General features: G+C 40.3%; 1 protein-coding gene across 1 annotated transcript in view; it reads right to left on the bottom strand.

The window, feature by feature from the left end:
* Positions 1 to 16,108, bottom strand: part of reck (reversion-inducing-cysteine-rich protein with kazal motifs) — a 73,494-nt gene that overhangs the window by 38,457 nt on the left and 18,929 nt on the right. Inside the window, exons 2-10 of the mRNA XM_071485585.1 lie at positions 15,674 to 15,732; positions 10,447 to 10,521; positions 6,764 to 6,800; positions 4,406 to 4,491; positions 4,217 to 4,264; positions 2,826 to 2,859; positions 2,189 to 2,386; positions 1,142 to 1,406; positions 846 to 1,019 (exon numbers count right to left, since the gene is read on the bottom strand). Coding sequence (XP_071341686.1) covers positions 846 to 1,019; positions 1,142 to 1,406; positions 2,189 to 2,386; positions 2,826 to 2,859; positions 4,217 to 4,264; positions 4,406 to 4,491; positions 6,764 to 6,800; positions 10,447 to 10,521; positions 15,674 to 15,732 — 976 coding nt within the window. The remainder of the gene's footprint in view (positions 1 to 845; positions 1,020 to 1,141; positions 1,407 to 2,188; positions 2,387 to 2,825; positions 2,860 to 4,216; positions 4,265 to 4,405; positions 4,492 to 6,763; positions 6,801 to 10,446; positions 10,522 to 15,673; positions 15,733 to 16,108) is intronic.

Raw genomic sequence — 16,108 nt, 5'->3', positions numbered from 1 at the left:
CATTTGGCCTTTGGCCTGATTTGCAGAAAGTGTGTAAAACGTGCTGTGGCACAGATAACTCCAGGGTCACTGTGGGTTCAGTATAAAAATGTCTCCAGACGCTCATGTAAAGATTAATATTGATTCATGAATCAATACAAACTGAAGAAAAATGAAGTGGGCTAACCTGTGTTGAAAATTGCAGGTGTAAAGACTGTAAACAGGTTTTATTTTGCATGTGAAACATTATATTGGTGTTGCATTTTATGCTGAAGCACTTAAAAGAGTTGAAGTGTCACTTAAAGGTGGAGCAGCTGAAAGGAGCTGAGGTGTCAGTTGAAGTGTGACAGCTGGGAGCATTTGAAATCTTAATTTCAAGTTTGCGTGTAGGTGGCGAAAGCAGCTGAACTGTCGGTTAATACTGAAGCGCTGAAAGCAACTGAAATGTCTTTGGATTTTAAAGACAGTAAAAGCAGTTGAATTGTTGTAGTATATGAGATAAAAGCAACTGAGAGTTAGAAATGAAAGTTACTAAAGAGTAAGACTCAGTTGAAGTGTCAATAGATTTGTAGACTGAAAGCTTGAAAGCAGTTAAAATGTCAGTTGAAACGTCATTGGACTTGTAAATGCAGAGTTATTATTCACTATTTCTAAAAAACACCTTCACTCAGAGTCTTATTTTTGAAGCCCTGCTAGGACAAGGTAACAAAAAAACATGACAATAACTTTATACGACTTGCTTCTAAAAGCATTCACGTCAACACACCAACTTGTTTTCACAGCGGCACTGACACGAGGGTGACTAGCTAATGACAAAATAGGAGTTGAGAAGAGAAGTAGGTGACGGTGGATGGCAGGAGTCTGACCTGTTGTTGAAGTTGGTGCAGTAGGTGAGGTCCTTGCAGCCCAGTTGGCAGGGCTCTCTAACATCAGCCAGGCAGTTGATGAGCTCTGTCTCCACTGGGTTGTACTCGCAGAGCTGGTCGAAGTCCTGCCACGTCTGGCTGCCCCAGTTGGTGCTGATCTCCTGACACATGTCCCTGTCACAACAGAGCACAGAGTCTGCGTCAGAACAGGAAAAACTACCACATTTCACATCAGCGCTTGGATTATGTGACATAAATCTACTTGGGGATTCCATGTGCTTAGCAGCGTGCTGTACCTGCAGAGTGAGGTGTTGGCCTTGGAGCAGCAGTGTAATTTGGCACAGTCCATCTTGGCGGGATGGGGGGTCTCCTCTTCGGGTGGGGAAGGAGGGTGGGCGCTGCCCAGAAAGCACTGCCACATGGGTTCCTGCGGGAGGGGCTGGGAGCCGCACTCCTCGATCAAACCCTCCATGATCTCATGCTCTGTGCTCATGGTGCGAAGGATTCTCCGACACGCTACCTGGCAGTGGGTAGCCTCCGCCCGGTCACAGCAGTACAGACCTGGATGTGGAGGATGGATGGACTGCTGGGAAATGTACTATAACATGACAAATAAAGCTCCAGTGCTAGAAACAGTCAGAAGAGTGTTATAGGTCATACGTGCTCCCAATCACTGTTTTACAATTTGCCCTCAAGGATGTAAGTAAATGCTACACAAAATTGAATGGGTCCATCCCAGGCCCACGTCCCATTCCGCAGCACTTTTTGTGTAATTTCCAATAGAAGACATTTTACTTTTGATGTCAAGTAATAGCTTCATGCCGAAAGATGAGGTCAACAGTTTCCAGTAGGAGGCTCTCATCTACTGTTTTTACCAAGTGAAGCGAAGCAATTATGAAAGACAGATAAAATGAAGGATGGATTGAGAGAATATGATATCAAGAGGACAGAAATGTACAGTTGGAGGAAATGTAAAGGTTGCATTAATGGCACATTAGTAGAGATGAACAGAAGAGATGTGGCTTATACTGCAGAAGTGTCTCTGGATGTTAAAAACTGATTTTCTGCTATGATTCTGGGTCACCATTAAAATTTATTGTAACTGTTGTGAATCCAAGCTGACTACAGATCCTCTCCTCTGTGAAGGGGCAGGATACAAACTTTCCAGAGCCAACTTTCATCTCCACAGGCCGTGTCTATGATTTTTGGTGGAGTATACCTTCAGGAGAGATTCCACCAGCTACTGTATTCATAAACAATATATCAGATTGTGAGTGATGAATCCATTACTGCTGTAGAGAAGAGTATTGGCTGTCTGCAGTGTGAGGTATAGATGAACTTACTGTCTATAGGGCTGCGTATGGGGTAGGACTTGGTGAAGTTGCTGACACAGCTGAGCAGCTGAGCACTGTGACTCTGACAGTACTCTTTGACGGCGTTGATCTGAGACACAGTGGGCGTCGAGTCGGTCCTGAAGATGGCCTGGCAGTACTCCCTGCAGGTGGTGTGACGCCCTGCATAGCTGCAACATGTGGAGCCCACTGCAGGAAAACACACACACACACACACACACACACCAGATTATTTTTTGTGTTTGACAATGGCTGGACTAATATACTGTGTGTTATCGAACCTTTGAACAGATAAACACTCTTCAGATTTCATTATTCTGGCTACAGCAGACTGAACTCACATCCTGCCAGGCAAATAACATGGCTGTGCTATGTGTGTGTGTGTGTGTGTGTGTGTGTGCATCTGTGCACGTTTGCGTATTAACATTATGTCTGACACGGAGCAGGAATGAGACAGTGAAAGGGAAAGAAACAGAGAAAGAACACAAACAAGCCTGTCTATTGGTCCAAAAACACAGTGATGTGCAGAGGTTTGTTTATTTATTGGCTGGAGGATGAGAGATGAGATCAGTGTTTGCAACTGTTGACTCCTTCACTCTTCATCTTGTGTGTGTGAGTAAATACTTACTTTCATTTTTGGTGATACAGCTGTAGAGGGAATTCTAGAGCGAGAAGAGAAAAAGACTGTTCAGCTAATTAACTATTTTAACATAGTATAATACCAAAAAAAGCAAATTTAAAGCTTCATCTCAGTGGTTCCCAACCTTTCGGGCTGCTTACTGTGACTATATCAAAGGCTTGTGAGTTATGAGCAATTCATCCAAAGAGTGATTTTTCCCTCTCACACTGAACATGTTTACAGCCTGGTACAAAAAAAAAAAAAACTTTTGCTTTCTATTGCCCTCTTAATGTACAGGGTGTGAATTGTTATATAATTCAACAGTTTAAATAGTATTATGGCTTAAAGGTGTAGCTGCTTTGAGCAACAGATGGGTGCTGTCACAGTTCACTAGCTGCTCGATGTTTAGCCGCGAGCAGTCTGCTAGGCGTTACCTCAGCTAATTAGAGTCCTTGAACGTGACCTCTCGGCCCTGTTTGTGGCGTCGGTGCCTTTTGGAGGATTTTTTCACGCAAATATCAGACAAATAATACGGCTTGTTGTGCGGTAAATCGATAAAAGATGCTAAAGCCTGCGCTCCTGAATTTTAGATGAAATATTACTTTATTTATATGTTAGCACTAATTAGCAGGTATCGTGTCTGCACTCGCCGTATCTAGCTTGTTAGCTTAGCCTGTTAACTAGCTAATTAGTCAGCAAATGAATTAGCCTCGGGTTAGCCCTCAAGCAAGATGTCCAGACGCCCAGCTCTGCTAACGATGCTAACAGGAGTGGATGCTTGCCAGCTGTTCAACCGGCATGCACCAAAGCCTCGACTCCACACCCGGCCCAAGTCTTTGCCCGTTTTTGGATTAGCCAGGCACTGTCAAGATGGTGACAGTGGAACAACCCACTATGAACTTCAAAATTGCTCTGTGGGTGACATCACGGAGGGTATACGTCCATCTTTATTAAGAGTCAACGGTCATCTTTCCATCATGATTAATATAAGAAAGTCATTTCAAGAAGTATGGTGGATTTCTCCTTCATCAATTTTCATTCTTTTTTCAGTTTATTTGTTTATTTTGGTTTCACTTAAAGGAAACTTAAAACATATAAAATAGACATTTATTAGTATGATATCATTCTTCACAGTAGTAGTAGTAGTAGTAGTAGTAGTAGTAGTAGTAGCAGCAGTGCCACTAGTAAATGTATTGTAGAGGTTCAGGTATTAGGGATAGTGTTTATAATATACCTTTTTATTTCTTTGTAATTTTTATTTGTTTATGTAAGAGTAAGACAACTTGGGTCTGTACATCATTTTGCTATTTCATTCTGGTTTTTTTTACAGATGTGAAACACAGTTTTCAGAGACAGGTGCCCTGCAGCTACTGAATTAGTTTTACTTCTCTGAAACTTACCTCTGTGACTTTTTTGCATACTTTTGTTATGTCATTTTTAGATGATGCCTGTAAGGGAAAAGGAAATTAAATCAAAACAGGTAAACCCTGATGAAAACAGAACAGAAAAGACAGCAGAGGTGGAACCACATTAATAGGAAAATCACTCTCATAAATAAAGCTGGACATAGTCTATCTACAGGTTCTCACCTGTCTGCATTCCCTGCGACACTCAGCTGAGATAGCCAGCTCGCAGCAGCCCAGCCCCACCCAACCGTCTGACTTCCTGGACACTCCTGGAGACAAATCAAACACCACAGAATCAACCATATGTGATGTGTATTTATTTTACGGAGGTTAGCTCATACACTTTAATTTCCTGAGCTGATACTTGCATTTATTAAAAGCTTGATATTTAAGTTGTCCACTGCCAACATGGTGCATGGTGATAATTTTATTACAGATTTATTAGAGCTCGTCTGAATGAGTCACCAGACAAAAGTGAAAACCTGCTTTTTACACTGTAAATGGTCCCAGTCAGTATAGCTACAGGGATCTGTGTGAAGATTGTTGGTTTGTCACTAGCAGGTGAAATTCAGCTGTTTTTTTTAAAACCCCAAACATTGATATTGGCAACAGCCTCAAAATAAAAATCCTGCATTGGTCAGGTTATAATATTTATTATGTCTCTTGAAATGCAGACAATGAAACACACTAAACCATTTGCGACAGCTTCACCTGAGTGCATCTATTGACGACAGAAGGCCAATGTTAGCTGGTGTTAGTGGCTTTTGTGTCCAGTGTAAAATGGGGCTTTGCAGTGTTTGAGCTCCACTATAATGTCCCTTCACCTGAGCATCAGTCAGTCCATTAAAGCTGCCGTGTATAAAGGAGTGCAAGCTGCAGTTGTCCAGGGATTATCCACCTCACCGACGCTCTCTCTCTCTCTATCACTCTATTTAAATTTATATTATATTTGTGATATTTGTGAATATGCACATTGTAGTTTTTCATAAGAACGATAAAGCATTTGCTGATAGATTACATGTCTGTACTTACTTTTCTTTTACCATATTAACCATATGTCAGTGTTTCAATATATTATTTCATCCAAAGAGCTTTAAATTTGTTTCAAACTAAATGGCAAAAAAAATTCTGTACTTTGGATTGTGTGCACCTTTACACCACAACTATTAGACATGTTTTTTTACAGCTTCAACAAGTTCCACTTTATTGTGCAAAAGTTGTGGAAAGGCATTCAGTGAAATGAAGGAGTCATTAATTGAAGCTGGTGTGTTGAGACGTGGTTACACCCTAAAAGCTGCTGGAATGCAGTGAACATCAGAGAATCGATGATATCTCGCTCTGAGAGGATCTGAGGGAGGCATTTTCCTTAACAGGTTCAATCTCTCCCAGACTCCTGACCCTGTCTGGACGTCAGTGTTTAGTGGGAACAAAAAGGTAAGAATAACAATACCTCCCAATCTGGAGGCAATTAGGCCTCTGACAGGTAGATTTGTTCTAAGCACAGGCAGCAGGATTTAGACCTTTGAGGCCACTGCCTGCTTTCTGCTCTGCTGAGCTCTGGTCAGGGTCAGCTCTCCTCACAGCTTTAACAGCTTAACTTGTTACCATTTCTTCTCATGCAACCACATACACACAGTCGACACAGCTTGGGTGGAATGCCATGTTTCATGTCATTGCTAGAGTCGAGGTGTTTCCTTTTGATTTATTGTATGTACATTCGGTTTAGTCACATAAATATGATGAGCACTCAGTCAAGAATGCATTGGAAAAAACTTCCAGACAAAGGTTTTCAGTGTGGCTCCGACCTGAATCCAGCCACCTTCTATCACCTTTACAACCACAGACTCAGCTTCACTCAAGTTTTAACATTGGAATAGATATGAGAATGGAAACAAGTGTATGTCTATCTGAATAGTTTTTCACATGACTGGTAGAGTGTCGTCTTCAAATCTGCATGAATCTATTAGTCTTTTCTTTCTGGCCACTCAGCAGAAGTCCACAGCAAGATGAACATTGCACACGTTTGACAAATGATTGCCTGACAGAGTTAATATGGTTAAATGTTAACAAACAGAGAGCAACATTAGCATTAACTCAGAGTCATGTTTCCGCTGACATGATGATTGTAAGTTGAATATTAACTGTCCTTTTAGCTCCTGTTTTGGTCTCCACCAACTCCTGAGATCTGGCTCTTTAGCTGCTAAATGCTCCACTATGTTCACCAGTTAGTCTCTGACTGTGTCTGTTTGCTTTTTAGCTGAAAAAAAGCATTTTCATTGACCCTTTCCATCAATCAGAACAGTTGCAGGCTCTTGAACCAAAACAGCTTAGAAACATACTGTAGAGCTGGAGGTGAGCTGCAGAGTTAGTGAGCTGATTTCTCCGTGGGTTCATCACTATGCCCAAAAACTACAGATCTGATGCATTGTGCATGTAAAAAAATGTTGATGGTGTTTTTTTTTTTTCATAAATTCTAAAGTCAAAGTCAGAAGTTAAAAAAATCTTACATGATTTGGCTTTAATATTCATTTTTCTCCTTACCTGGAAGTGTAGAGTTGATGCACATCCACAGTTCATTCTACAAGACAAAGGAGAGGAAAAGGTTGATGTCAAATGTCTAGTGTATACACAGCAGTCGATATTAAGACAGGAAACATTTAAAATTGTTATGAGCCGTGTTGCACAGTCTAATTGCTCAGGATTTCTCAGTTAAAAAACACCCTGTTGTTTCCAAAGAAAAGGAAGGTGACATTACTCGTCCTCCTTCAGACGTGGGGCAAAGTCGCAAGGAAGTCTCAAGTCTTGAGGATGAAGTCCCAGTTAAAAAGTCCAGTTGACTCAGTTTATACTCTGCCAGAACTTTAATGAATATGCTTTGGCTACAAAATTCAGAGGAGTATACTGGGATTTAATGATATCTCAATATCACAGGAGGTATTGATATTCAGTATTACTGAATATTTGCCCAAGCCTAGTTGCAACTCCTGTGTTAAAAGGACCGGTATGTACACACCCATCATTGTGGAGAGTGCATACAACCCCTTTCAGTCATGGCAGTGGCAAAAGGTTCAGCTTTATTGGGTTTAACATTAGAATTTGACCATATGAAATGCTTACGTAACTAAAAATATCTAATATACATATTTAGGGTTTGGGTTTGGCATATCATTTTCGTATGTTGGAGAATCTTTTGGGACTGTGTTTTGGGGCCAATTAATTGTCTGGTGATTCCTTGGCTTGGAGAAAATCTGTAAGCAAAAGAATAAAGCAAACAGCTGACTGAAGAAGATGTGAAACGTCGGGGAGGAAGTGGTGAGAACAAACATTACATTCCTTGGATCAAAACAATGTTGACAAACATGAAAACATATGAATCCTATGAAACTCCCACTGGTTTAGTGGTTAAAAGTTGTGGGATTTATCATCACCAACAAGTTTGTCTGTCTCTTCTGCCTGAGGGACAGAGAGACACTGACAGCAGCACAGAAAGACATGGAGATGGTAGAAGGAAGGATATAACCCTTCCATGCTGTTATGCTTTTACAGGACTGTCATTTCTGTAAACTTAGCACGTCACTGTTAACACTCCCCCGTGTGTCTTGGCTGGGGAACAAAGGTTCCTGTCAGCGGGCGTCAGCATCATTTATGAGACAGACTGTGAAGCACCAATGTCTTTACATGAAGCATAAACATGATTTGTGATGAAGCAGGGGCCAATAAGGAAAGAACATGCCAGGAAGAATAATGATGCAGTTTAGAAGAGCCTAAGCAGAAATCCTTCCAGTCTATTCAGAGAGCTGAGGCCTCTGTGTGTTCATCTGATACACATTTTTATTATTAGGTTTTTTTTTTTGTTGTTTTTTTGTTTTAGGCTGATATGATTGCAGAATTCAGTACCTCCACATGTCACCAATTAAACATTCTTCCTTTTGTTCTCGTCAGGGCAAAACAGACCTGGGTTTTACCATTATCCATATCTCTTATTGTTATAGGATAGCGGGCGAGCTGGAGTTGATCCCAGCTGACATTGGGCAAGGGCATGATACACCCTCTCTACATCCAACTCAACAAAGAGGATGGACTTTGCTCAATTGGCCTAAGTACAGGGTAACGAGAGCATAAAGACTGTTTAGGGGAAGCCCACACATCAGTATCTTAATGATGACTTCCACCACCCCCCACAACATAAACGATCAGTTGGGGAGGAGCCTCCTACACAGAGTGCAACATCTTATCAGTGAAGAGGAAGATGGAGAGGGAATCAGTGGGTGACCAGAGAAAGGTTGAGCTCCATGCATTTAAGTAACCGAGTTACAGTGAACTTCCCAGAGTCAGATGATTTCTTAAATGACATGTGAAACTGAAATCTGGATCTGTAAATCGAGGATGGGAATACATGAAACCAGGTTTACATGTTTCAAATTAGCTCTTTACAGGTACACATGTGCATGACAAAGGTTTCACACAGTCAGAGTTGCAGATGAAAGGAGCTGTGGATGAAAGGAGAGATGAGGAAAGATCCTTATATTATAATGGTTCCAACCCAAACTGACTAAGACTTGAACTAACACAAAGTCTCCTGTAGTTCTTTAGAGGTTTGTCAGGTTCCTGGTTTTTACAAGGTTACCTGATCTTACTCTTCTTTTCTGATTGAAGCTTCCAGTATGTTTGCATCACGGTGGTCAGGATAAAGTCAATGCCACTTCTTTTGTTTGTTGTTCTCAGTGTGTTGAAATTAGGCTTATACCTAAATTACAGACTTTCATCACCTCTTAAATTTACAGAATTTCAGTTTTTGCTATTGTTTTTTGTCTTAAAGTGTTTCGAAGAAGTCGTGATGAAACAGTAAAACCTCTTTCAGTATTGAAATTCAGGACCAGATGTACCATCTAAACAAGTATTATGACTTACCTAATGGGAACTGATATCCAACTATTAACTGCAACATGTTTTGGAATAGGCTGAAGACTACAATTAAATTAAATTATGATGTTGTCCGAGATAAACATGAACAAACTGTTCTTCATTTTAAGCAGTGAGATTTCTGGACAGCTATGACAGCCTGAAAATAACAGATAAAAACATATTCATATGGGGCTTTATCTGCATATACTGTGTGTACTGCACATGCATATGCACTGGTAACAGTGTTTTTGCATCAGTTTAGTTATATGAAGGACACATGTTCAAATGATAGAAAGCATTTAAGGCCGCCTAAGTCTAATTACTGGTGTGGTTCTAATAGACTGTTGGAGAGAGCAGAGAGGAGCACCAAACCAGCCTCTCCACTTTGTAATTAGCTATGGTGGGAGGAGGGGCTGAGCCTGTGCGTGTGTGTGTGTGTGTGTGTGTGGTTTAACCAGGTGCTACAGCATTCTGGTAACCATAACCACCAACCCACTTCCCGTATAAATCTAATGAGAGAGTTGGTCCTGACCAAGAGCAACACAACAAAGTATCAGAACATTACATTACAGTTAATACAATAAACTCATTCATAACTCAAAAAGGTTTCAGCTATAAGTTTTACAACATAGCGCAGTGGATAACAATGTTGTCATTCAGCCAGTCAAGGAATTTCAACGTTTTACTCCCACACAACTACTGACTTCAGTAGCTTCAGTTACTGCAAAAAAAAAAAGGATGGCGATCTTGTACAAAAGCTCAGATAGTCTTACAGTGAAATGCATTTTGTTCATTTGCTGTAGTTAGAACTGTCCACATGTGATTTTAAAATCAGCGTCATCACATAACAGAGGTAAAAATGTAAATCTTTCTACTAGTGCCATTCTCTTACATAATTCTTTTTTTACTATTCGATTCTGAGGATGTTTTTGCAGGAAAATCAGGCTGCAAATAATGGATATTTTCATTAACTATTACTTTTGTGATTAATCACTTAATTGTTTTATCTTTTTTGTTCTTTATTTGTTCTCTATATTGCTTGTTTTATCCAACCAATAAACCAAAACCATTCAATAGGAAAATAATTGTCTTCACAATAAACCAACACAATGTGACCAAAACACCTGAGTTAACCCCTTAATTCACAATCAATTATGCAGCACATTCAAGATTCATCCATTTGGGCCTTTCTTGATACAATTCAAAGCGACATGATATGACGCAATACAACACATACAACACCCAACCAGTTTAAGAAGGGACATGTCTGTGCATGACAATACTGCCAGTGCTGGATGGCATGCAGGCAGTGGACTCACCATAGACTCTGGACAGTAGCTGGGTAACCTCTGGAGGAGATGCTTCAGACGAGACTCACTCTTTATAGTGGCGAGCTGCAGGACAGGAGCAAAATACAAAATTAACATAAACGCATTTTAATCCATGTAACGTACGTGGAGGAGTGCAGAAGATATTCTACTTGATTGTCTGTGTGTATTTTCCACCAGGTGTTAAGGTGGGGTAAGATATTGAAAGTGTCCTCTAATTCTAATTAATTTAACACACCTCAGCGGATGATCAGGTGACATTCATCAGGGAAACAAGTGATTAAAGACAAAGTCTTTCCACTTAAAAGGGAACATTTGAATCCATTTTGCATTAAAAAAGCACAACTCGTCTTCTTAGAGTCACAACCTAGCTGAACGCACACAGATATCACAAACACACAACTGCAATTCATGTGACTCCCTCTTTGCAGTGATGCTAAGTGAAATTGCATCATTGAAAAAATATGGTGCTTCTATATTAAATATGGCCCTTAAACTGTAGCTGATGGAGTGTGAATTTCCAAGGTGCTGTATGTAAAGAAATACAAGCTTAGCAAACTGTGCTCATTGTCTCCATGGCAACATTAAAGTTGGCATTGATAGAATCTGTTAGATAAACTTTTTATTGTTTAGTTTGTTTGAATTGGGTAATTTCCACCTCTGACTGGGTTAAATTATGCAGCACACCCGGTGTTTCTCGGTGGGTAACACACCTCCAGAGCCGCTCCTTCTAAACTCCATTATTGAGTTATTGGTACCGATCAGCATCAGCAGACGCAGTAGATTATGTTACGCTTTGATCCATGAGACAGTAAAAATGAGATTGCCGCACCTTTAGCCTTGTATTATGTTGTTTTCCAGCACTGAGGAATGTGTTCAGCCCATGGGAAAGTGTGTAGTGTAGTCAGTCTCAACACTCCTCAAAGATATGCTCACTTACACATCAATAAGACATCCACAAGTCTGTGGTGTGTAGCCTCACACACACACACACACACACACACACACACACACACACACACACACACTTAGCTACAACACATCCAAGTGCTGTGCGAACATACAGGGTGAGAGCCTGGGAGAATGCAGCCGCTGCCAACAGTCTCTGGCTGAAGTGTGAATTCATGAAACCAAGCGAGTGAGACTTACAGTTTCATACGCTCAAACTAATGGGAGGACCACATTTATTAGACATTACAGTGACTCAAAACAATCTGAAAATTAAAGGCAAAGGCAAAAATTAAGGCAAATAATACCAAAGATGCCTGACGATCTACAACCAGTCGCACTGTATTGTCTGGTGAAGGCCAGAGCTTTTCAAACTGGAAGGCACAGGGAGGTGCAATGAGAGAAATGTAAGGCAAAGATACAATGTAGGTGCTCTCAAACTAAAATAGTGTAGTTAATCAGCCACGTACAGTATCGGCCCGTTCAGCAGTGTAGCTCATACAGTTTGAGGACAGTTTGAGGACCCTTAGTGCCCAATTGCTGTAATTTTTTGTCAAAAATCACACTCCTTCATAGAATCCTAAGTCTGTCAAACCTGAGCACACAAACGTTAATCACATATTTTAAGATTAATATTAGTTTGTTAATTAGTTTATTGGTTATTAGTAGGTTTATTATCCTGTTGGAAATTCTCTTCGTGTCTGTGGCAACTATTAGATAAATTCAACCACAACAGAGGAGACATTTCAAATAAAGATAACAAAGTGCTCCACAGCAAAATCCCCAACTATCAGGAACTATGTACAATAAATGCAAGTGACAGATCTCTCATATCTTTAAGATATGTTTAACAGAGTTATGCTGTATAAAGGGTCTCTGGGTACAGGAAGTCCACAAAGGTGGTACCCTGTACCTCCATCCTGATGGTAACAACCTGTATTCACCAAGTTTTTTCTTAATAACTACAGACAGTGAAAAATACCAAGCAATAAAGCAGAAAGTTAGAATACTCTCCACAAATGAATGATAACTACAAACTATAGACTTTGACTTTTCATCACTTTATTGTCCCTAGATATTTAAGTTTACACCTTCAATACAGTCACCATTAATAGCTACTTGCCTGTGTGTTCTTGTGCTCACACTGAATAAATAAATTCATAAAATTCACATAGTTGAGCATAACTGTATTTCTGTGAGGAGTTGGTGGCGACTAAACCCGAGCTAAAAGCAGAATGAATATTGGACTCTCCAGAACAAATTAATGCTAATGTTGCTCTGTGTCTGTTGGATATGATTAGAAAACTGACAATTTTGCAATATCAACCATTTAAGTGATAAATTGTAAATCTGTTTTACAGAGGCAAAAGTTATTGCAGGTTATATTTGATCTCAATATCTTATGCTGCTTCTATAATACTTTCATAATGCTGTAAAGTTATGTTTGTAATTCCGACTTTTGTACCTAATATGCTCTTCGTTGTGCACAGAGATGTTGTATATCTTTCACCCAAGTAAGGAGAACTGAGGACGTTTCATTTCAGCAACTGTAGCACTGAGTTCAGTTTGTACACCACTGTCCATTTGGAGCTCATTCTTTTCCTTCAGGCCAGACTGCAGGTGCTCATAATGTGGTTGCAATCAAGTGTTCTTGGACTGTTCTTTGTTGGAGCAAACTAAATCAGAGGAATGCAAGGCAGATTGACAGTAACTTCATCTGCTCCTTTTCCATATGCCCTTACATCCCCGCTGAACTGACAGAAAAACACAACAGCAAGCGAAGCGACAATGATTTGTTGGCAGTTAATCAAAGACGAAATCTCTCCGATGCAACAAAAGACCAACTCTGAAAACCAATGAGCCAAGTGGGCCATTTCTAAGACGCTCTGTCTGTCTGTATGAAAGGTGAATAAGTGCTGGCTGGCAGACTGATGGGCTCTTTCTCCAGTGCTGGGACCATCAAACACTGCATGCCGAAGAAAAACAGTTCAGTACAGCAATGGCTTCCAATCCAGTCTTGCACCATTAAGACCTGAGAGTCAGCAAGTTTTCCTTCCAACAAAAGTCAAAAACAGCTGATTCCACTGATGCCTTCTACATGTTTGAATGTTTGTCAGTCAGTAAAATTGACTCCTGTGGTGTTTGGTTAGAATTAAATCTAGTAGACTGCCATAAAGAACCTTTTAGGAATCATTTTCTATACTGTAGCACCACTTACAAATAGGTATTCGCAGGACTTATAAAGTCTAAAAGTCTAAAACTTTTACAATTTTTTACTTATTTCCATAGTTTAACCATGATTCTTTTGAGTTATAAAATTTATAACAAGTTAACCCCAGATATTTAGGAATTACATGATATCCAGTCAGTCAGCCCACTTGAGCAACAGGAAATGTTATTTAAAGTTTGCTATCAAATTTTCTTTCTTTTTGACAGCAGGGGCCAGCCCTATATACACAGATGTCTGTCACTGACTGACTGAGTGATGAAGTAATGCCATTGGTTGGATGGCCTAACTTTGTTTGGCCATTGCTCCTTCAAAATGAATTGTCATCAGGGGGTTGTTGTTTACAGCAGTTTTACACCACGTTCTCACATACACGGTCAAACCACATACTAGGTTTTGACCTAGTCTTGGTCATTCTTCACACAATACTTACACCCAGCACAAAGTGGTGCCAAGTGCAATGCAAATGTCTTTGCTACTATCAGTGGTCAGGTGCATTGTTGGCACATTGCTTGAGGCAGTGGAAAGCAATTGACTGACAAAAACCTGGTCTGAAATCAGAGATCAGTTTCCTCTGCAGAGAGGCATACTACCTGGCAAATCTGCCATTATAATAAGAATCCGCCTGGATTTTCAAGGCAATGAGCGCCTGCACTCTGATTGGTTTATTGCATGTTACGCCGAAAACACACCCATGATTAAATAAGAGACTGAACAACCCTTTTGAACCATGTGCCTGGTGCTACAACCATTTTTTTTTGCCTTTAAACTAGCAAAAGTGGATTTTGATACAGCCTACATGCACTTGCCACGTGTGCTTTAGACCATGTGCTTAGATCATTAAGATAGAGTCCATAGTATCTGTGGATGAAATTGATCTTACTCATCACTTGTATTTTGTCAAAAAAAAAAAAAGGATAATTCAGAAAATATGCATTAAAAACAGTATAATAATATCAAACCCTGGACCCAGAAGTATCAGCACGATCTGTATATACTGTCATTAAGCAAAACCAATGATTCATTGGCCTGATGCTATTTAACTTTGGTTAGTTTTATTCCCACTTTATATAAAACATACCAGATCAGAGCTTGGAGTCATAATGTGACCTTAACACTGATTCATTCATTTATTTAAATAAATGGAAGAAAAGATTCTTTAATGTTGATTGCCTTTATTGTTCTATACGTAACCACCTGAACCTTTGACGAACTGCTTATTTTCTGGGTGTAACCAGGCGCAAGGCCATTAGAGCTAAAACTGTCCTGGTGATTACAACGTGTGCCTGATACCCACCCCATACACTCTGACACCAAACCACACCCACCCACTCACTCAAGCCCTTAACCACAACCTCGGAAGGGTGTTTAGAGGCCATTACACTTCTAAAAGGCCATTATCTTTCCTTCTCCATCTTTTTCATCTTTCTAACTCTCTTTTTCCCTTTCTTTTTTCCACACTTTCCACTTTCTTTCTTTTGAGATGTCCCTCCACCACTTTTTGTCCATCTTCATCTGCCATTGAATGTCCTTTTCTATCCATGGTCTGTCTTTCTTTGGCTAGCAAAATGATGATGTCAACCAATAAGAGCACAATAAGTTCTGTCCAACCTCCCTCTTCAATGCCCCCCCCTCAGCATTCCCACTTCAAAAGCAGGAATCAGGTTTGAACTCTGCCTGTTTGTTGCTTGCAGAGAAAAGCTTCTTTCACATCTTCTTTATGTGTCCTTTGCCGTAAAGGACATGAGGGCTTCAGAGAGAGAGGGTGAGAGAGAGAGAGAGAGAGAGAGAGAGAGAGAGAGAGAGAGAGAGAGAGAGAGAGAGATTGTCACCTGCTCCCCAATTGCAACAGGGTGAGGCAGAACTTTTATTCTGCACTTCAAAGACCCATGAGACAAAAAACTTTACACTACTCCCCTTCAAAAACCTCTATTCACGGGCTGACTATAATGGCCTGATGAGAGGGCTTGTGTGTGTGTGTGTGTGTGTGTGTGTGTGTGTGTGTGTGTGTGTGTGTGTGTGCGCGCGTGTGTGTGTTCCTACCTGGTCACAAGCTTCTTTACAAGACGAAAACTCGGCAGCATGGTGGCAACAGGCGGGATCTGCAGACAAATACAATGTTAGTTTAGAGCATCATCATTTGTGGAGCTGAAAAAGCTAAAGGTAAGATCATAGAGTTTCCAAAGGGGCTCATGCTCTGGGAAGATGAACGTGAAATCTAAATTTGATATCCACTGAATACTGAGGTTGCTTGTGTAGCTACAGTTGGAAATTTCCATGTGATGATAATCAGATTACAATCAGGTTTCTGTTGGGGAAGGGCCCGAACCAGTCAATAGCCGGAGCCCTATCTTTTTTAGAGCTTTACATTTCTCACAAAATTTTAATGAATTCAAAGGAACATGGCAATTCAAAAGCAGTTTGTTGTTGTAAGTTGACTAACAACAACTTTATGGCAGCTTTTCTACTAAGTCACAA

This window comes from Trachinotus anak, unplaced genomic scaffold (assembly GCF_046630095.1).
Source record: "Trachinotus anak isolate AG129_WGS33_773 ecotype Australia unplaced genomic scaffold, CSIRO_AGI_Tana_v1 ptg000009l, whole genome shotgun sequence".
Lineage (NCBI taxonomy): Eukaryota > Metazoa > Chordata > Actinopteri > Carangiformes > Carangidae > Trachinotus > Trachinotus anak.
The sequence above is the reverse complement of the archived record's forward strand: the minus strand, read 5'-3'. Positions and strand labels throughout refer to the sequence as shown.